The 23,628-nt window shown below is 37.8% G+C and overlaps 1 protein-coding gene across 1 annotated transcript in view; it reads right to left on the bottom strand.

The window, feature by feature from the left end:
- Positions 1-219: 219 nt before the first annotated feature.
- Positions 220-23,628, bottom strand: part of EGFR (epidermal growth factor receptor) — a 224,879-nt gene continuing 201,470 nt past the window's right edge. The window contains exons 15-28 of the mRNA XM_075586763.1: positions 19,761-19,918; positions 17,716-17,754; positions 16,990-17,131; positions 15,724-15,846; positions 11,253-11,351; positions 7,860-8,045; positions 5,749-5,904; positions 4,884-4,959; positions 4,508-4,654; positions 3,804-3,901; positions 2,659-2,823; positions 2,491-2,529; positions 1,890-1,992; positions 220-1,194 (exon numbers count right to left, since the gene is read on the bottom strand). Coding sequence (XP_075442878.1) covers positions 824-1,194; positions 1,890-1,992; positions 2,491-2,529; positions 2,659-2,823; positions 3,804-3,901; positions 4,508-4,654; positions 4,884-4,959; positions 5,749-5,904; positions 7,860-8,045; positions 11,253-11,351; positions 15,724-15,846; positions 16,990-17,131; positions 17,716-17,754; positions 19,761-19,918 — 1,902 coding nt within the window. The 3' untranslated portion in view covers positions 220-823. The remainder of the gene's footprint in view (positions 1,195-1,889; positions 1,993-2,490; positions 2,530-2,658; positions 2,824-3,803; positions 3,902-4,507; positions 4,655-4,883; positions 4,960-5,748; positions 5,905-7,859; positions 8,046-11,252; positions 11,352-15,723; positions 15,847-16,989; positions 17,132-17,715; positions 17,755-19,760; positions 19,919-23,628) is intronic.

Genomic DNA, 23,628 nt, shown 5'->3' with positions numbered 1-23,628 from the left:
TGTTTTCTCCCTTTTATATATGGAGGTTTTTTTTCAATAGTAGTGTGGTCATTCGTGACCCTGATGTATTATACCAACTACAGAAAAATGTATGATCTCTCCGTTTACGCTGCTTATTTGCTTTTCCCCTCTCCCATTAGCCATCCTATATCATAGCCAATTTATTATACACTTTTGGCTGGGATTGAGCTTTGTTGTACACAGTACAGCATTGTATGCTATCTAGGATCACAACATCTGGACCCTTCCAGCCTTAGCAATCCACTGATTAAATGCATTATATTTGAGGATTCGTGTGGGGTGTCCAAGCGGACATCATTTTAATCCCCCTTTGCACTTGTTTTTATTATTTGTGTACCTAAATAAAATTTTGTGATAACTTCGGTATACCCTTGTGCTCCCTATGGGATTCTTTTTCTCTTTGCATTTATATATCCTTGTCCCGCCAGCTAACAGTAATTAAGGCTTATATGCCAGTATAGTTGGGGTACTTTTACCTTTCTACGGTGTGTACGCGATACCTCTCTGTCCCTTTCACTAATATATGTATATATATATCTTTGTAGTCAAAACAGAAAAGATCATTCAGAATTGACAAATCTGCTGAATTCTGGTATGTACACGTGTGTAGCTGAGGGCTTGCCCAGATGAGCTACATATCCAAAATATACTTTCAAGGTCTTGGATGAAGTTAACCCAGCTTGTGTTTGCAAAGTACTGTACACATATGTGCTGGTTTCCATTGCCATTCACATCTCCTCGTCGGCCGAGTCCCAATAGGTAGAATGTCAGGAATGTAATCCCTGGGTCTAAACCCTTGCGGTCATGCTGAAGCTTCAATGTAGTCAATTTTGGGTGCCAACCCCAAGTATTCAGGATTTTCGGCTGCAGGAATCATAAAAAGTCCATTGGTCTTGGGTTCTTTAGGAAAGAAGTCCTGTTGATAGTCTGGATTGTCCAGGCTTATTTGCTGATTTACTCTTTGGTCCCAGATGAAGGGGTATTCAAACTCATGTTTACTTTTGAGAGTTTGTTCTGTATTCAGATACTCTAGGTTGTTCACACCGTTGCTGTGGGAGTTCTGGTAATGACCATCAATGGGAGGCTTTACATTCCCAGACGGGATCAAGTTGTGATACACAGGATTTTGTAGTGTTGAATTTGAGGGTTTTGGAATGATTTGATTTACGTATTCTGAAATGTAAAAACAAAAAACAATCGGTATTTGTAACATATTTTACAAACACTGCTAATGTTATTTTCAAAGTGAAAATAATATTAAGAGTTTCACAGAGAGGTAGATGAATTCATAAGGTTGGAGGTCCGCACAGTTTTGGTGTGTACTCAAGTGTGCAACCTAATGATGAAATTGTGGGATGAAGGATTAGTGTAATACTAATGAATGCTACATGGCACTAATAGGGATGAAGTAAAAAGAAAACTCCAGACATCTCTTTTCAGCCACGCTTTACCCACCAAAAGCAATTTAATAATCTAAAATCTTTAATCCATAAAGCCTGTAATGTTGAAGGTGCATGACCTTCCTATCAAACTAACATTAGCATTTGTATTTGTATCTCAAAAAGTCTGTTTAATGCCTTCACCATTGGAGGAGGATTGCAAATCACTGCAGAGTAATTCACATCCATCTACTGTATTTGCGAAAGGATTGATAAAGCAGCAGTGAGACACACTAAGTACAATTTCACATTTCTACATTGGAGATTTGCAGTTAAAGACGCAGCTTCTGTAAGCATAGTCACCATATAGACACATTCCCTCATTTATTTCAACATACACATCCGGAGAATGGCAGAATAAAGCACAGCTGTGAGTAGTCATCATAATATGGAATGTTTTGCTTCTTTCCAGCATGCACAACTACCAACCTGGTGCAGGAAGGAACTCATCATCCAGGCTGTTATTCAAAATGACTGTTGGATCAGAGCTGTACCTTTGGCCAAAGCTGTCTTCTCTACCGGGTTGCCCATTCTAATGGATGGAGAAATATGACAAATTAATCTGATGTTTTTATTATAGGCATTTGATATACTGTACTAAACAAGGACATTCTTTTAATTTAAGGATAGGAAGCATAAACATTGCTCCTTTCATCTAAACAAAAGGGGTCATTTAATGTATGTAGTGGTTGTAGAATTTACAGTTTCCATACAAATGACACAACTGCATATTTTCCTGGTGGGATTGTGCTTTTCGATTCTTATGAAAGACACATTGATCCTTCATGCACTCCCCCCGCCCCCCCTCTCTTTCAACAGTATATGAATTCTACTGCGTAACCAAACATGCTCACACTAAAGAACAAGCAGTATCTCTTCTTAATGTAGATTAGGATGTTATAGAAAACAGCAAGAAAATTGCAAAACCTATATTTTTTCACCTATTCATTACACATTGTAGCCCTTGGATGGAAAATTACCCATCTGTAAATCATTTTTTTTTTTTTAAATGTATAAAGATTAAACTTACCCCATTTTGGTTAATGGAGAATGGGAGTGAATCGTCGCTCTATAAAATAAATATAAAAACAATAATCAACTAAAATTAAGACTAAATATCTTAGAAAAATATTCAACCCAAATTACTACTACCAAATACATGATATATATTTTATTGTGCAAAGATAATCAAAAATACCATTAAATTCAATAGAGGCGTCCGTGAATTTGAAGGGCTGCTAAAAAATCCTTGATGTGGTATTAAATACTCATCAGCATCAACAACGTCTCCCAAGTCGTCTTCCACCAATGTACGATGAAACTTGGATTCAACAGGACTAGGTAAATGCATTCTATCATCTCCCTGCCAAATGAAAGAAAACAATCAGTAATGGTAATAAATTAGTGTGACTATATGTCATGGGCAATTATTTATTTCTGTACATTAGCAAAGTAAAATAACCCCCTCAACCTTCAACTACTGTATTTACAGGTGCCTCCAATTTTTGGTATTCATATTGACTTTTTTTCTCTTTGGGGCTTATTCCATAAAATGCAAGAGTGCCGATTCAGCGCTACCACACAGAAAGTCCCATTCAGAGTTATCGCACTGTATGTATGTTTTTATTTATATTTATTTATAGGGACTAAGCACTAAGGGGCTTCTTATTTATTTAAGAAGCCCCTTAGTGTTGTTCGATAATTTTACAATTTCATTAGAATTAATTACTGTAAATATTGTCCTTGTTTTATTTGTTTCTGTCCTCTTGGCTGGCTTCCAAATGCTAGAATGCTGAGAGAAGAGCGTGGAATACAATGTTGTAGGACATTGGGTATTACTAGTAATATCCATATCCTGGGCTATTTTTGTGGGGCAATCATGGGAACTGCTTTTCAACAGCATTTTTTGTTAGTTCTACCCCCTTTTTCCAGGGTGAACATGAAATCCATACAGTGATGATGAAAATGGGTATCTGAGAGTGAATACCTGCTCTTCTACCACATGTAAAGCTCATTAGGATATATCTGACTGTTTATTGTTGTTTCTACAAATGTAATTACCTAGGAATTAAAGAGATGAAGATAGCTGTGAATATACTCGCATGGAGCACTGCCTCAACCATATAATTTGTTTAGATGCACGTCATACATTTTTCCAATAGTGACTCATTTTGTTTGTCCAGCCCTAAATCTAAGGTTTTTCAGATTTCCAGGAAAAATATTACTTTGCTATTGCCTTACATAGCCATAGAAATGGTAAGTACTTAATAACAAGTTTTGTGTGCATTATGGTGTATTTAATGTGAATTTTAATACAACCATTTGATGCACAATATTTTTTACCTGTATGACTAGATAGCGTGTTGGGTCACGGGCCATTTTGGAAAATTCAGCACTTAGCTCCCGGAATTTGGGTCGGCTCTCTGCGTCTATCATCCAGCCTGCAAAAAAAACCAGATGGGAGTTCTTTTTAACATTGCCGCTTTTCAGTGTCAGCACATCTATGAAGTGCTCTGAAATTATGGGAATTTATGCTATTTTAATATTATTATTCACATTCCTAATGCAAGAAAATATTTGGAATCTTCTACCAATTACAAAATAATCGTTTTAAAACCAGTCATTTCTGCAAAACATCAAGGCCACGTCAAGCACAGGAATGGTTAGAAAAATATTGTTTTTGTTTAAACATTTTTGTAACTTAAGTGTTTAGGAATGTTTAGACGGGAGATGTCTGTGCATGATCTTTTTTTTTTTTTACATAGTGTAGCTACTACTGTATATATTTATTTTAACTAATAAACTGCTTACCCTAAGTCATAAATACAATATATTGCATTGTATAAGCATTCCTGTCAACCATTATTTCATTTATATATGGTCTTTATCTTGAAGAAGAGAGAGTTATAAAATAGCAAAATAAATATGTGAAAAGAGTTACATGAACCCCTTGTGGGGGGGGGGGGGCAAGCAATACAATATATATGAAAGGAAATGGGTTCAATATAATTCCTGGCACCAAACACATCCTTGCAATGGGAACTCACATTTGACCATGATCATATAGACATCAATGGTGCAGATGGGTGGCTGAGGCAGGCGTTCCCCTTTTTCTAAAATAATTGAGATATCACTGGCTGGGATTCCATCATATGGTTTCAACCCAAACGTCATTAATTCCCATACTGTGACTCCTGTAAGCAAAATAGCAATAGAAAATACATATTAAATAATGTTAAATAAAAATATTATAAAAGTGCTTACCATCTATATTTTTTTAGTAGACTGGACAATGGGAGACAGAGTGTATCTTATTCTAGGTTAAAGAACACAATGAAACAATAGGTTTGTTACATATGTTTAATGATATGACCTAGCAAATAGAGCCCATGTAGCTAACACAAGTCCCATTTAAACACTCACCATAACTCCATACGTCACTTTGATGGGTGTAAGTTCTGTGCAGAATTGACTCCAGGGCCATCCACTTGATGGGCACCTAAGAAGAAAATTAAAGATCACTTTAAGTGCCTATGTCTGAAGTATTTGAAGTATGTTTTCACTGAAATTGCTCTGGTTCATGTCATCCACCACAAATGTCACAACAATACTGTAAGTATAAACTATCATAAATGGAAGCTTCAGTACCTGATCTGGCTATCAAGTTTCCAATATTGTGTTACAGTTTTTATTTTGGAACAACCTTAGCAATCATGGCATTAGGGATTATATTTCCTGTTCACCGCACACAAATATTTTATTTTAACTTATTCATTTTGATTTTTAAATCATATGATGTAATCTTATAAAACAACAAAAAGTTTACTGATCAATGCAGCAATTATGTCTAAATCTTCTATGGTACAGTTCACAGGTCTGATTAAAAGCATTTGTAGCCCCTGAGCCTTTGCATGTCCCAGGACATTCTTGAAAACGAGAGGTATCTCTCAATATATTACTTCCTGGTAAAACATTTTATAAATAAATATGCATAACCATTTTTTTTTTTCCAACTTAAAGTTTTTATTGGCCAGTTTTCAAATGGAATACAGAAAATAGAATAGGTACAGTGGGGATGTTATAAAACAGCAACCATAAAAGATATTCCCAGCCCACATATCCAGCTATAATGATAATTATCCATGTTGCTGGAGCCCTCTTTAGTATCCCCTGCTATATCTGTGGTTAAATGATAACCATTTTTAACCCTGCATAAACATGACCATTTCTACAAAACAATGTTTGCATTGTGCAGCATATTACAGATAAGTCTTATTTAACATCTTACTTTGCCTCCTTCTGCATGATATTCTTTCTCATCTGCTCCCAAAAGTTTTGCCAGCCCAAAATCTGTAATCTTGACATGCTGTGGAGCTTTAACAAGAACATTCCTGGCAGCCAAGTCACGATGCACCAAGCGCCGTTCTTCAAGGTAGTTCATCCCCTGAAAATTATGGATGTGGAAACGTCTGTTAAATCCACACATTGTCTGGGAGAGGATACACACAATGACATTCTCCTGCACTATACAAGAGATGGTGCTATATACAGATGTACAGATGTACAGATGTACAGATGAAGCAGACACCAGTGGGTGCAATAGCTGGTAGCACTGTTCCTCTTTCATGTACAGCTAATTCTATTTCAATTAGCACCTGCTGGCATGTGTGTGCAATAAGTCCAGAAGAAAGGTCCATCTGGGACCTGAAACATTGTTCCTCCTCTGTTCTTGGCTCTCACATTAAATGGAGAATTGCATTACAAACTTGTGAGTAGAGATGTTCTTTGTACCTCTGTACTGGAGGAGACCTGGATTTTGAAGAACTTGTTTGTCAATGTTGTGTTGGCTGCACAAGCAGGATTCTCCTCTCGCAAAACTATTTCCCCGCACTTTGGAACGGTGTGTGCAATAAGGCTGCATCTGTAGCAGGCTTCATTGTCTTCTCTTGTGTGATAGGTTTGGGATATATTGTGATATCGTGTGTGTGTTCTAACAAAGACATTGAATGCTATGGGAATTCTGTAATGTTATTCTGGGATACTATCATAAGGTAGCAATATTTTTTAGGATTCTTTGGGCTTCTGCATCGTAATATTAATTATACTGACAAAAGAGAGAACAACGAACATCATTGTTGCCAGCAGCTGTGACGGCCATAGAACCAATGGAGCCTCTGTTCAGCTGATATGGACCTGCAAAGTGGCTGGCCACAACTTTTATGAAGTTGGTGGGAATTTGCAGATCTGTATCAGCTAAACAAGGGGTCAACTCCATGATGTTGCACGCTAATTCAGAATAGTACAGCCAGATAAACAAAAACAATCAGGTGGAACTGCTACTTCATCTATGGAAATAAAAAAACATAATAAATATTTCTATAGGTTAATTTTCTGCCTTTCCTCAAGAAAACATTAAATATTATCACAATTACAGTATCTTGCCATTTATTTCCAGACTGCTGTGGATTTTCGTGGAGGCGTTAAAAGGGTCAATTGAGTCTTTATATGTATGTGAAAAGAAAGGGGCTCTTGACTATTATATGGTCTCTGCCACTTTACAGACATTTGCATTTTTATTGTATTTATCCCCATCCCTTTATGTTGTGTGTTGAAAGAAAACAGCTCTTTTTGAGACCTTTTCACATGTTCTTTCATGTCCACAAACATATTCTGTTCTAGAGTTCCTGGTTAATGGGCTTTTTCATATTTGGATCCAACATCAAAACTAACAATTTATGGGATAAACAGAGATTTTACTGAAGACAGAGTAACCACTATTACATATGGTTCTGCCTGTTTGAATTAACCTATGCTTACCCATCATTACTGCATAGATCTTTTCTGACATACTGAAGTGTTGACAAGAGACTGACAAATTAGGTTAAATTTTTTCAATGTATGCAATTTGTATATATACAGTATGTATATTTAGGGAGATACTATACAAGATTTAGCAAGTGTGCTAAACAGGAACTAAAACAATGACAATTAGTGAGTCCCTGCACTACAGAACTTACAGTGATAATAGGACAATGGGAGACTTACAGAATACACTAGGAGCAAGTGCCAGTATACAGCATATTTGTGAGGGGAAGTACGTAAGTGCATCACTGTTAGTGCAAGGAGTAGCCACAACTCTATTTGTTTTGTTCTTTTGGTAAATAATTGCAAACAACAGCTGTAAACAATTAAAGAAAAGCTATACAGTACATCAACTATATCTTTTGAAGAACAGGATCAGAAAGTTAGTAGTTTATTATACTGAATTTCTTATTGATGTACATTTTCAGGTTAGCCAACTTGTCACACTGATAAATTAATGGCATTAAGAAACATTAGTCAATATACATTTCCTCTTATTCTGCTGCTAGTAGAAGTATCTGCAGTGTGTTACTGTACCTTGGCAATCTGCACACACCAGTTAAGCAGATGCCGAGAGCCAATGTTGTCTTTGTGCTCCCGAACATAGTCAAGCAGGCACCCAAAGGGCATTAGCTGTGTGATCAGCTGGACTGTGGAGGTCAAACAGATTCCCAGCAAACGGCACACGTGGGGATTCTCCACACTGGCCATAACATATGCTTCCTAAAATGTGAAGTATGAAAAGGTTAGAAATAATATACTCAACTCAACTGGAGGTATCATTTATATGAATTTTTTTATTCTCCCATTTTTTTCTTTCGTACAATGAATACCACCCCCCTATTGTTATGCAGTGCTGCAGCAACTCTTTTTTTATCGCCCAAAACAAATAGCACCTGTGAAGGCAAAATTTCAACAAAACAAATGAAATACTTTCTAGTAAAAAATATTTTGTTTTATAAACAAATAATATACCGTTTCTGGTTAAGATGACTTTGAATAAGATTCCTTTTACAGTAACAGGACAGTGTGATTGCTATGATTTTAAGGTACACTGGCCTCTTTTTGGGCAAGCAAGTTAACTATTTAAACGTTGCTGTTCAGTTGCAATCACCTCTTAGCTTAAACTCACGTTCGAATTCATGTTTATTCCTTCCTTTAAAACAGTAGTGCATTATACACATTTTTGTAGTTTTTCTTTAGGTATGTTTTCTTCTTTGCTCAGTCCACTAGTCCTGAAATTGACCCTCACTTTGTTAAGTGAGATACACTCAAATACTGTACGTTAGTAGCTCTTAATGTAGAAAAATAAACCTATAGCGTATATTGGAAGTGGTGCCTCCTGATTTCTTGGCAATTGTCCTGTGGCCATGAATTGTTTGCATAACACACAGACATCTGTGGAGCTGCAGGCAAGGCTGGCACCAGGGCACATTCCTCTGAGAAGCCTTCCAGCACTTGCCTCTGTGCTTACAACACTATATCTGTACTGTGGCTCTTGAGAACACACGTGTACTAAAAACACAGCTAACGATTGTTTCACACTATCTCCTAAAATAGGTAGCCTGTATGTTACATAAGGAATGTAGCATGCTTTGTGAGCCATACACTGTCGGCCTGTGTGTGGCATGTTTCCTATGTACATTACAGAATGTAGCAGCATACCTGTCACCTAGCTGCAAATTTTGGTTGACTCCAGTCAGGGTTTTTAACGATTACATTGTTAAAATATAGTTCTTGTTTTCTAAATACATCGTCGTGGACTACAAATCCCAGAATTCAAAGGCATGTGGCTGAAAACACGTATTAACACCTTTTAATGGACCAACCTGAGAGTTCTTAATGAATGAAACATTAGCATATATGTGTACTGCGCGTAGGCAAGAATGAAGAAGGGACCAGGGACATTCGGAAAGCTCTCTACACTACTATTTCATATATATATTTTAACAGGTATCATTACCTATGACAATTCTACATGTCCCCAGAACCTACTAGCACTTTGAAAGCTATGACTAAAGCAGATTAGATAATGTAAGTACATATAAATAACGAACAAACCCAACGTGCTTTAGTCATTTAATTGAATTCCCTAGTTTAGGTTTTGTTACACATTATCCAAACTGGATTGGAGCTGTGAGGTGGACTGTGCAGAATATTCAATAAGTTTCCACTCAAACTGCATGAACTCACCACTAACTGTGCACGATACTTCCATCGCTCAGATAGGGAACGGTGAGATTACAGGATCGTAACCCACACCACTTCGCATCGCCATAGGGTAATGGGTGCTACCCGCTGGGAGTGAATAATGTAACGATTGTGAGGGTCACACTTAAACCTCATTGCAGCAGCAAAACACATGGTCAATGCTGGACCTGTTTTGCAGCATTGAGCAGCTTTCTTAACAGCAATCCTATAAATAATAGGCTTTGTTCACTTGAAATGTTGTTGCTATACTACCCCCACTTCCCCTTCAAATCTCCTGATGTAGTAGCATGCCTAGTCGCAATAAATCTTACATAACCTGTTATTATGCACAGACAAAAGACTTTTCCTTTACAGAGAAAGACCTTTGCCGGCTATTTCCCTCATACATGATTGAGGTGTTGATGTATTCATTTTAGAGCCTGCATAAACTGTCACAGCTGCAGGTGCACAAACTGCTTCCTACATGTAATGCTGCTGAAGAGGGCTGAATTGGAGTCTGGGGAATTGGGAGCTGTAAAACATGGAAAGATCCGACATTTGATGGAGTGCTTCAAAAACACGTTTTAGCCACTTTTCTGCAGACAAATGCTCACTCTCATGACATCATTTTGAACTAATCTGAATATGACCAGTCCCTATAATTCTGAAGGGTCACTGCATTTGGGGTGTCACATGTAAATATAAAGCTTACATTTTTGTGGTTTGCCATCCCAAGTACGTGGCGACAAGGAATAGAAAAATATCACCACCAACTACATCCAGGACCCCGAGATTAGGAGACACAGGCTATTCTAACAGAGCTACAGATACCATATCAACAGTTCAAAGTCATAAAATATTAAAAAGTCTGTTAAAGGTTTCTAAATGTTATTGTTCAATAATAATCCATGTTAACTAGTAACCCAATGTAAAACCATACAGAAAAAGGGATTTGTTTTACATTGCAGTGGGTTATCAGTATAGTACGATGCACACATAATTGTAAATTCAGTAATAATAATTAATAGCATGTTCTTGTATAGCACTGCTAGTTTTACGTAGATAAAGTGGCTTGCCCAAGGTCACAAGGAGCTGACACTGGGAATTGAACCAGGTTCCCCTGCTACAAACTCAGTGCCAGTCAGTGTCGTTACTCACTGAGCCACATGAACGATAAATGGGTTAATTCCACCAAGCTCGCGGTTTCCACTCATAAAATACCTATGCATCTCTATGGTTCTTTATAGATTACCAGAAATAAGAACAAAACTTGGTCTTGTTTTGATGTGTTTATCTTGGAGATGGTTGAGGTACATTGTGATCGAGTGAAGGTATGCTTGGTATTTGGTAACAATCTACTGAAAAAGCCCTTCCCTAAAACAGCCTATGGGAATTGTGGTTACAAATAGCTACACGGTTGGAGCTGAGCACTGTTTTACTTGTCACCAACCCAAACATTTTATGAAAGAAGAATTAAACTGAATGTAAACTTTTTTTTCTCCATAAAGCTTTGCCATACCACAATATATATATTTGTTTCCTCTATAAATATTTTCCCACAGGTTTGTCACCTGATTCCAGGTTTACTGGATATGGTCTAAGATTTGAGATTACAGAACTCAGACCTTAAAACATTTTTTTACCTAGTATCTTTTTCCCTTACAAATCAGACGAAATGTTTTTTAACCTCACATGCAAAGATTGCGGACCAAAAATGGCCTCAAAGACTCAAATACTCACATCAAGGATTTCCTTGTTGGCTTTCGGTGATGTGGCTTCTCGCAACTCTTTTATGGCGACAGGAATCTTTATCCCCTCCCCTTCTGGAACCCACAGGCCCTGATCACACAAATGCAACATTCTGATTAGTCATACAGTATCGTACATAGCAAACACCTAAAAGACCTGCTGTCCATTGGTAAATATGGTGTCATTTTGTTCGACAGATGTTGCACCAATTTTATACTCTGTAGTCTTTAGTAATTGATCCTTTAATCCTTTCAAATTACAGACAGTTCTGTAGCGCAGTGAGGTGTAGAGTCCTACTCCTGGTGCAGTATCATGTAGAACCAAAATTAACTACCCACAGCAATATTTTTTATAGATACATGTTGGTCACCTTTTTAAACAAATCAAACGAGTATTAGTACTCTAAATAGTTTTTAATGTTTGTATTTACTGTACTATGTAAATAATGAGGGTTTAAGCAATACCAACCCTATTCTAATATAATCAGATTTTTTTTTTAAACCTATCTCCCTTAGGATATAACTATTTATTAAAAGGGTAAATAGAGGAGGAGAGTACTTAATATGCAGTTAAACAACAAAAGGCAGAAGATAAGGGAAACAACTCCCAAGTCTAAATGTACAATGTTCACTATCATTTCCACAACTAAAACATTTTGTTTTTCAAATACTTATGCTTTTCTCATTTCATTAACTGATTAGGCATCATTCAGTCCCTATTAAATATATCCCATCCATTAAGCTTTGGTCATATGTGGGACTGTACATTTAAATATATTTTCTATTCACACTGGAAGTCTTGGGTGAGTGTTTTAAGCAGATGTTTTATTTCTAGTGCGGGACTTTATTCAGATATTTAAAGCTAAAGTATTATAGTACTGAAGGGATTAATCACATTTTATTGCAGTTATGCTTCAGTGAAAATATAAATCAAGTTATTTGAAATATATAATCAAGTCTTGCAACCACTTTTGGATATACTGCATCATGCCTTTCTACAGTATGTCTTTCATCAATTAAAGCTGACAATGCACATTTGTGAATTACTGTATGTTATATTGCAAAATGAATGTGTTAAACTAATAGAAGTTTTCTTTTTAAAATCAAAGCAAATAGCATAACAGATGTCTTCTTTTTTTCTTCCATGTTTGAATTTCCAATGCTCCTAAATGTTTTAGACCTGGAATGGCATATATGTTTGAACAGCCACCGTGGCATTGTAACTCTAATGCTGTGATCACTGGACAGTATTCTAAACCATTTCACTATTTCTCTATCTTTGACTCTCTCCCGTGAGTCAACTTTTTTCTCTCTTTCAACTACACCTCAAGACTTTGCTGACTATTTTAAGACAATAGCAAGTCTCATCCATCAGGACATGCATCTTGCATCTCATACTTCCTAACAACCCTCTCTCTCTATGCTGGACACCTGCATTGTCTCTGGTCCTGTCCCTCTCCTTTCATGAGTGCTCAATTTCCTCCCCACTTTCATTGCAATCTTATTTCCTAACCACTCATTCCTCAGAAATTGCTCTCACTAAAGTATCTTATGATCTATGCACTGCCAAATCTCAAGGGCTCCACTCCCTTCTAATTTAGCTTGACACCTCTGCTGCTTTTGATACAGTTGACCATGATTTACTTCTCATCACTCGATTGGTATCTATGACAAAGCCCTCTCCTAGTTGCAACTCCTCCTTCAGTCTCTTTATTGCTAGCTCTTCCTATACTCCCATGAACCTGTCTGTTGGTGTGCCTCAGGGCTTTGTCTTGTGACCACTCCTTTTTACTATATACACTCTCACATTCTCACTTGGCAATCTCATTACTTTGATTTCAGATGTCACCTCTATGCAGACAACACACAACTGTATGTTTCAACTCACTCTAATCCCAAGTCACAAATTGCCTCTTTGCTATGGCAGGCTGAATGGCCTCCGTTGCCTGAAACTTTAAATCAAAAACGGAGCTCACCATAATCTCACCTATACCAGGCTCCATTTTCTGTCACTGTCAATAACACAAAATGTAGAAAAAAGGAGACAGCACACTCAATTTGCAGACTCCGAGTCCTCATTTTATAAGGATCCCTTCTTAGAAGACACCTTCTGGTGAAAATCAATTGCGATTTATTTTCAAAGGAGCAGGCAATATATCAAAAAAGAGACGTTCAGGCCCACAATGCCAGGAAGTTGTTCACGCCGTTGTGGACCTGATAAGTCCGTTTTTTGATGTATTGCCTGCTCCTTTGAAAATAAATGGCAATTGATTTTCACCAGAAGATGTCTTCTAAGAAGTGTCCTTATGAAATAAGGCTGTTAAGACCGTGAATCTGAAAATGGAGTGTGCTGTCTCATTTTTTCTATATTACATATTGATAGTCTGGCCACACTTACATTGGGATATGCATCTCTCTTGAATGTTTTTTTTTTACATATTTTGTTGTTATATTGGAAGACTATGATTTCTTTCCTATTTAAATGAAGTATTTACTGTCAAAAACTAATATCCAGTCTTCCAAACATGCTGCCTTGGTGTAATATTTGATCTAAATGAAGTATTTAAATGAAGTATTTACTGTCAAAAACTAATATCCAGTCTTCCAAACATGCTGCCTTGGTGTAATATTTAACTCCTCCCGCTTCTTGTCCTCTCACATTCATACTAAATCTTGCCAATTTTTCCTCTTCAACAGGGACAGGGTCCGCTCTTTCCTCTGTCTCTCTATAACTAAAACGTATCTCCCAACTTGACTGTTGCAACCTTCTCCTGACTGGCTTTCCTTCCTCCCAAATCCAGACTCAAACAACAATCTATTTAAAATACCACTGCTAGAGTTATCTCACTCTCTTCTAGGTTAGTCTCTAGCTTTCTCCTTTAGAAATCCCTTCCATGGGTCCCCATCAACTCTGCATTTACTAACATTCTACTTCTCTCCTTGACGGGTCTACATTCTTCTACCACCTCTTACATCTCAGCTCTAATCTCCCGCTACACCCTATTCATCCCCCATGCTCTGCTGAAGGCTGTCTCCTCTCTGATTCATTAATCTCTATAGCACTCCCTACCTGTTGAACATGTGTCTCCCAGCATCTGCCAATCCACATCCCTCTCCATCTTCAAGTCACATGATTCAGTGAAGCATTTGTTTAGCTAGGCCTCTTTGATGCATTTACTTGCCAAATCAGTTATGTTCTATACTGCACTTGCTCATACTATATTTTGTAAGTATCCCATTATTCCATTTAGAAGTTCTCTAAGGCAGGGAAATGCTAACTCCCATTGTTTCACTTTCTATTTAACGCACTTGTCACGTTTTATATAATATCTACCTGTACTGTCTGGTAAATTTGGTAAAGCCCTGCATACAGTACATTGGTGGTGCAATATAAGTAAACTACTGTACTTACTGTAGTGCTGACGATTATTCTAAAACAAACCTGGGGCAATCTCCAAAAAGACCCAGGTACATGCTGCAACATTTCACACATTTCTGCAGACAGACGAATGGCCCATCGGATTAACAGCGGGGGTCCCTGGCAGTCCCATTCAAACTGCTAGGAACCCCTGCTGTGTTAATCCGATGGGCCATTAGCCTCTTAGAAATGTCACTGAAATGTACCCAGCATGTACCTGGCTAGTTTAAGGCAAGTTTAAGGCAAGGTTTAGAATACTTGTTGGCTCGTCTGTACATACATAGTAATAGTGTGATTGTGGAGAAGACTTAAAATAGTCTATGGATCACTGAAAAAGTGGTACAATTATGGGTGATGTTATGTTGCAAAAGATGGGCATTTTTACTGGTGATTTGGTTTTGCGGGAACTCAAATTACTTTTGTTTTTGTTTAGGATTTTTTACATTTTTTATTAAAAGTTTATTTAGTTTATTAAACCTCTCGGGTTCTGGCTTGATTTTAGCTTGGATTCTAAAGTTTGTTCTGAAGTATGAATAAAACTTCTGAACAAACTTCGAAGGTTTTGATTTTGAACCCATGAACTGGCAATCAAAATTGTAATATCTGATGCAGTATTTGCCACAAACTTGCACAAAGTAAAGTAAATATAACTCATTATCGCCCATAATAAATATACTGTTTAGCTGTCTTCCTTACCAGGGCAGTCTTTAGTTGTAAGCAACCATTTGAATTACCATACTAAAAAAAGTCTTATATGTGTAAGCAGGTATGTACCAAGTTCTGAATTAGAAGATTTGAGGCCATATTTACGAAACAGTCCCACTCCATAAGACCATTCCAGCACAATTTAGTAAATATTGCCCTTTAGAATCCGTTCAAGAATGGGCTGTTCATTGTCTTCAGGCATCTCTGGTGTATTATGGAGTAACACTGCATAGTAAATATGGATTATTCACTTGAATGGTGATATACAGTAAAGTCTTTTTCAGCACAGAAGGTGTCTTATGATGTAATACTTCCTAGTTAATATGTCCATAGATCTTACCTGATAAACTGTGCCAAATGCTCCTGAGCCAAGAATCTTTATCTTCTTAAACTCGGTCTCCTTCAGGATCCGAAGAAGAGCTTGGTTCGGTGCTTCCCCACTTGGTGTGACAGGTTCAACCAGCTAGAAAAACACAATTAGACACAACATAACTATTTTATTCAGTGACGACCTCACTTGACTTCTGCTGAGGTGCATTTCTTGTTTATTTTATTCATTTTTGTTATCACCACCTTAACTCTGGTGGTGATGTTTTTATCCAAAGTGTCATAAATTCAAAATGTAATGAAATAAACATAGAAACATGGCACAAACCATTGATAAGTTGTTAATTTTGGGGTTTTGGGCTCAAAACCTGTGACTGACCCTTTAAAAGCGTCTCCTAGGATCAAAGTGAACTAATTCCAGTAACATTTTTAAAGGTCTAATATGAGTAATTATACCTTTTTTTTAACCAAATATGAACCCCATTCATTTCAGCTCTAGGTACCCCCTGCTATCGGAGATACTATCTCCACAGGAGGTGTCGGTACCTGCTCCAGCTAAGCTAGCTGGGGTTTAAAGCTCCCACATCACATGGGCCGATAAGAAACTGAACCGGACATCACAGGTTCCTATTGGCTTGCAGGGCGCGGGAGCTTTTTAAACATTGCCATAACATGAACCCTGCTAGCCGAGCGGAGTGGCTACTGGCACTCCCTATAGTATCTACGGAAGTAGAGTGTTTTGGTTCCGGATATGAAATTCCATATCATGGCACTGTGCTTTTTTTCCAGGGGTAGATCGGAGTGCTGACTGGTCTGCACATACGGGGAGGACATGACCTGAATGATGCTGAGATCATGTGATCATGTGGTAAACTGAAGAGGTTAAGATGAGAGTTTACAGATCACCCAGAACCTTGCATTCCTCACATATAGGTGAGATGCACACCTGAGATAACTCTCTCTCTCTCTCTCTCTCTCTCTCTCTCTCTCTCTCTCTCTCTCTCTCGGAAATCAGGTGAAAAGTGCATGCAAATGAGATGTGAAACTGTGTGATTCTTAATGAATACGGTATAATTGCAGATTTTTATTATCAAATTGTATGCCATTTTGGGGAGCTGTTGCATGAAAAATATCTGAGTTTAATGAACAGGCCCCAACGTGTTCTTACGCAACAAAGAAGATCAACTAATCACCTAGAATCAGTCGAAAATAATGTTTGGTCTGCCCATACAAAAATGCAAAGTGATCCCACTTGCCATGTTCTCTGCTCTTACAGTACCTCTCTTTCCTGAAGTAACCTGCGCAGGGTGCGCTTCCTATGGATTCGGCCTCTGCGAAAGAAGAAGAAGGCAACCAGTCCTATCACAACAACCCCAAGGATGCCTCCAACTACACCAGCAGCAATGGATGCGACTCTGGACCTAGAAAATAAAACATAACATTACAAAAAATATATATACATTCAGCTTTTTATATAGTGCTATCAGTGATAAAACACCCTTCATTCTTGGTAGCATACACATGTAAACAGAATACTACTACTGTAGATAACAATTTTGAAAATCAAACACTCCCAAGTCTAATATAAAAAAATATATATTAAGAATACTTATAGGTGTTAGGTTTGGGTGAAAAAAGGTATCAATTACCCAAATCAGACCCCTTAAACATCTCACTGGAATAAGTTCACGTTGGTATTATGAGGGATTGCCTCTTATATAAAAGGAATTTGCCACATGCTCAACTTTTTATTTTTGTGAAGAGGCATAAAAACGGTGGTATTCAGATACAATATAGCCAGTAACAATGCCATCGATGGTTCACCAGTGGTATGTGGCACTACCACATAACTTGGTAGCATTAGACGTACAAATTTATGTGGCTCTTATCCAATGCTTAGTGCCATGGTTCCTTACAAAAGTGACCATGTAGGTGGCACTGTGGCTTTATGCACAGTACTGTATGTCTCTGATGTTTACATGAACGTAAACTGCATGAAACTTACCCAGGAAGTGGGCAGCCTGCAATGCCTGGTCCTTTGCATCTGTTGAAACAACAAACAAAACAAATTAGCTTTAACATTTTCTCACAAATACTATTACTATTACCAATGCAGCATGTTGTGTCAATTTTGCTTCAATATCAATTCACAGCCCTTTCTAAACCTCAACAGTATTGGCTGAATTCACAGGATATCTGTTGCACCAAGTAATGTAATACTTTATGTATCCACCAGATGTCTCTACTGTTCCGTTCAGTAAAGAAAAAGTTCATACAGTATGAAATAAAACACAGTGAGTTAATTTATTCGTTTGGAAAAGGACTGCTGTCATTTGACTGCATTCAATCCAGAGAAAATGAGAAATAATCCCCTTACAAATGTGGGATTTCCCCTGACATGTAAATCTTTCATGGGGTCACTTAGAGATTAAAGTCACAGGTTGTTATAGCATTTAGTGGATAAATATACGAGTTGTTCATAAACATAATATAATAAAATAATACTGTACAGAGCTACCTAAACCTCACAGCTCTCATAATGTGTACTGTTTTACACACTACAAGAAGAAGAGACCTGGGAAGTTTTAAAAGCTCTGTACACTATTATTTAATAGGTGAACTACTACTACAGGAACAATACAGCAACTGAATTTATAAGCAAAGGTCAACAATCTCACAATGTGCAATACATTGTTGTGGGGTTGCTTATTAATGGTGATATTATTTTTAGACAAAATTGCCATCATTGCACTGGTTTCTTTTAATATGTATAATAGGCTCCTGATGAAGTTGCACCGCAACGAAACTTGTAGTCGACTGCCAGCCCTGTCGGAGACTCAGAGGACAGGTCCAGAGCCAGGGAAAGCGTCCTCCAGGTTACCAAGCAGCCGCAACCGGAACCAGGAAGTGACATCACCGGAAGGGACGGCCCCGTGTAGTGCGTTGAGAACACGACTCACCCGACCCGCGGTAGTCACAACATACAATCGTATAATGTTTTTTAATGATTTATTGATGTACGCCTTAAATCTTATGGGGTTGTCACATAACATTATAAAGTAGCCTTTTCAGCACTATCTGCACTATCATGCCTATTTCTCTGAGATCGCTGGAGCGAGTGTATACCAACACCATCATTACCATCCACACATGCCACTGTTTTGGATGTGCCCTTATACCCTGTGGGTTTGTGAGTATAATATTTGATGATCTCATATGCTTTGAGAATCCAGTTTTCCCTGCAATACTGCTCTATGCAAGTTTTTCTCTTTCTCCATGGGTCGCATTCCCCCGCTCCCCTGCTTTGTGGAAACTGGCCTGGACAGGAAGTTAGGCATAACTTCCTGGAATGCCAGCAATTGAATGGGCCCCTCTCTCTCTCCTCTCCAGCACAATTGCGCCTCTCCCTCCAGAACATGGGCCGTTCCCTCCAGCATACGGGCCTGTCCCTCCAGTAGGGCCCATTCTCGACCACATGTAGGCCCATGTGGTTCCGTGCCTTTCTCTTGCCCCCACTGTCACACGCCCAGACCTACTCTCATCCCCAGGTCCATACCTACTCCATCCCCCAAGTCCCATACATACTCCCCGCAAAGGCCCATACTATCCATCCGTTGCCTCCTTCTCCCGAGCGCCAAAGCTCCTTCTCATTAAACACTGTTTGTTAATATCATTATTATTGCTAAATTACATAAATACTTAAGAGGAAGCAAACAAATAGTTCCATGTAATGGCATTATCATTATTTTCAATAAATTCCCATTTTCCCCATAATCCAGCGCCAAAATCAAAAGCAATACGCTTTTATACAAAACCAGAAATGTAGAAACAAAACTAAAATTAAAACACCAGGCCAAATGAGCACAATAAGTGGAATCCATTTGAGATATTTTTTGAACTGGGCAAAATCTTCTAATGTCTGCCCCATGGTGAGATTTCTGGTATAAAGATAATGGTATGCACATGAACGTGCAAGAGTCACAGAAAAAGATACAACATCTATTTAATACGCCTGCTACATCAGTGAACCAATATTCAGTTTCCACTCACCCCAGATTGCATTCAGGATGGCACAGCTGACAGAGACCAGCTTCGTCAGGGTACTTCCAGATAAGAGTTTCATTTTCTCCCATGAACCCAGCTGGACAGGTCTTTACACAATAGGGGCCATCTTGGAAGTGGGCACAGCGTGAACAGTTGCTTGGGCTCTGAATGGAATTATAAAAAGTCAGAGAGATGTTAGAGACATCTAAAGGGTGGAATATACCAGGAACTCCCCCACCCCCTACATACACACACACACACACACACACTCTATAGACAGTAGCTTTTTAATAACATTATCATTTATCCTTAATGAAATGTATGATTGAAGATGGGAGGATTTCAAGCTCTCCATATATATATATGTCTTTATAATATATATATTATATAATATATATATAATATATATGATGCAGGTGGCTTCCTATTGTCTTTGAATAAACTATTGGAACAAGAACCGATCCTTGGAATTATTGAACGAGGTGGAAGAACCTATTTTCAATGGTATAGAATCTAAATGAGCTAAAACTCACATCTTTCCAATAAAGAATATGCCTCAGTCTGCTATTCTTTCTGTTGAAAACATGTTTCATACACTGTATGATTAATACATATAATACAAGGATGAATACTACAGCTGCTCTAGTTAACCATAGGTTTCAAGCTACACCCACAAGCAAAATTAGAGAAAAAAAGAAACTCAGCCTGAACTCTCCACTGAGATGGGGAAGACCTACTGAAAATGCAAGAAACAAGTAAGAAATAGGTACAGTAATCACTCGATACTGTACATAACCAGATGTAGCAGACGTTATTGCACATGTTAATGCAATGTGATGCATTAACGGTATCACAATATTTATCCCAAGAAATAACGCAGCTCCATTGAAAACAATTAGTGTAATAAGCAGAGGTAATAATGCCAGCTACTGTACATTTCTGTATATAACAATGTACATTTGTACAATGTACCATGCTTTCACTACTTGGGATTTATCCAGTTTTAGTCATGAGTTATGCTCATGAAAATAATTAGTTTATACATTAGCCCATCAGCTTTCATTTTATATACAACATATGATATATATCAACACAAAAATGTACTCATTCATACTGTATATATATACAATTACTTATTTAAAGAAGGCAAAAATTCTGTAGTAGCAAAACAACTCTTGCACACTGTACTTTGATTCCTATTTGCAACTCCACAAATGTTTGTAGCCATATTTTAATATGTTCTAGTATATTTAAATTATATGTTAGCTGTACAAATGTTTCAATGTGTCCATACTGAAAATGTAGCTATAGTTGCAACCTAGGGTCTTATTCAGTTGTGAAATATAACCAATACATTAAGAACACACACAAACTCAGAACTAAAGTGTTTCAGTTTTTGACTGTGATCTCACAGACTGCAGTGTAGATAATGCTTTAGACATCTGGTGTTTCAAAATGTATCCAGATGTCTTCAATGGTATGTTCAAGTCAACTTTTGTGTTGTATCTGTAGTGATATGTAATATTATCCAGTCCATGGGTTGATTTAACACTTCCCAATTATAACCAGCCCAGCTTTGTCAATTTAACAGAAGTAGTCTGAGAAATTAAAACAGCAGTGCATATTTTCACCATCATTCAAAAATGCTTTCTAGAGTAGAGCCGTGCCTAAACAGAGAAGTTCGACATGATCCAAAAGTTTGCAACAAGTTCGCATGATACTAAAAAGTCAGTGATCATTGAATTTTCTATTCATTTCTATTGCTTTTGTGCTTGAAATTTGATTTAAAATTGTGAGTTTTGAGCAATTTGGGCTGTTTTGCACCCAAAATTTATATCAGAATATTCACAGGTTTTGTGAACTTTTGGAAAGTTCACCCAAAACTGCAAAGAAGCAAATCACTACTCAGTAGCACATCTCTAAACTAGAGCTTTCCATTTACCATTGAAATCGCCTGATCTACAGATAAAAATGTAGAATTTGCTTCTTGTTAAAAGTTTCTTTATTAATTAATCATGATTAGTGTATAATTAAACAAATCAATGGGGCAAATGAATCCCCTACAGTATATCTGAATCTGCTTGGAAAATGAGAATAAAAGATTATTCATTTCACACAGACTGTGAAAAAATCTAATTTGAATGAAAGATAAAATACTATAAACTCATACAAAGGGATTTAAGATATGGCAAACATTGCACTTTTAAATGTAAACATACAGTATTTGTTAAATTCTCACCACCCGCACAGCTGACACTGGACCCATTCCTCAGTTGGTTATGCTTTATCTACATTTCTCTCAACTGAATGTGATTTATAACCATCACGTGAGTGCAAGTCCTGTAGACTTAACTCTTTTATCCCTAACATATTGCATACACAGAATTATGCTATGGAGCTGGTGCTTCTTCTTTTTTCACATGCACACACACACACACACACCTCAACCCCGTTATAGCGTAATCTGCTACAACGCGGATCCGCATATAATGCGGTGTGAGCGTGGCTCCCGTTTTTTTTTTTTGGGGCAAACTTCCAGGATTTGCCCAGAAGAATGTCCGACTACACAAATACACACACACACACACACACACACACACACACACACACACACACACACACACACACACACACACACACACACACACACACACACACACACACACACACACACACACAGTGTATATAATGCCTGTGTACAATCGCAATGTTATCTAGCTGAAACATTCTTAAATGGCAAAAAGTTGCATAGTACAGAGACCTTTCTGATATGAGAGGGACCTGCATTCAGAGGTCTACAACCATCATATAAAGGTGCCCCAAGTAAAAGAAAATTGGCACAAGTGGGAAGTGACTCCCTCAGGCTAGAGTGACAGGATAAGTCCATGGAGCAAGAATTGCAGATACATGACAGACAGAATTAAGACAGTTACATGGAAAGCCACTAGTCTCTATAGATACACTTGTTGATTTTTCCGTGACTTCAACAAAGTAGTGATTGTATTTTTGACTTTAAAAAAATCTCATTCAACATTGGGACAACTATTTCACATACACACACACCTCTTGATTGTTCTGGGATGTTGCTTGTGCTGCCAGCACCTCCTCCCCCCCTCCCACCCCCCACACTGATCTGTCAGCCGGAAGAGAGGAGCTTGTTTTTACCTGAATTCCAAAAAGTAGTGAATATTTTTTACTTAAAAAAAAAAACTCATTCAACATTGGGGCAACTATTCTGAACACCCACACACACACGTATACACATAAAGTGTAAAGTCAAAAATACAATCACTACTTTGTTGAATATATATATACACACACACACATATATGCACACACATATATGCACACACACACACACACACACACACACACACACACACACACACACACACACACACACACACACACACACACACACACACACACACACACACACACATATATATACACATGAAGGACTGTCAGCACACTGTAGTAGAAAAGGTTGTAATAGCAGATGCTAGTCCCATAGAGAATAAGTATGATACGAACCAATCCAAAGACCAGTAAAGAGACAGCAGACCGCACGGGGTTAATCCAAAAATCTATATTCACAACATGAAATACACGTAAGCCAACGTTTCGGTCCCACAGAGAGACCTTCCTCAGGGCCGTGCGGAAGGTCTCTCTGTGGGACCGAAACGTTGGCTTACGTGTATTTCATGTTGTGAATATAGATTTTTGGATTAACCCCGTGCGGTCTGCTGTCTCTTTACTGGTCTTTGGATTGGTTCGGATCATATATATATATATATATATATATATATATATATATATATATATATATATACACACACACATACTGTTGCGGCCACCTTTATTCTAACACTTA

This window comes from Ascaphus truei, chromosome 2 (assembly GCF_040206685.1).
Source record: "Ascaphus truei isolate aAscTru1 chromosome 2, aAscTru1.hap1, whole genome shotgun sequence".
NCBI classification, from domain to species: domain Eukaryota; kingdom Metazoa; phylum Chordata; class Amphibia; order Anura; family Ascaphidae; genus Ascaphus; species Ascaphus truei.
The sequence above is the reverse complement of the archived record's forward strand: the minus strand, read 5'-3'. Positions and strand labels throughout refer to the sequence as shown.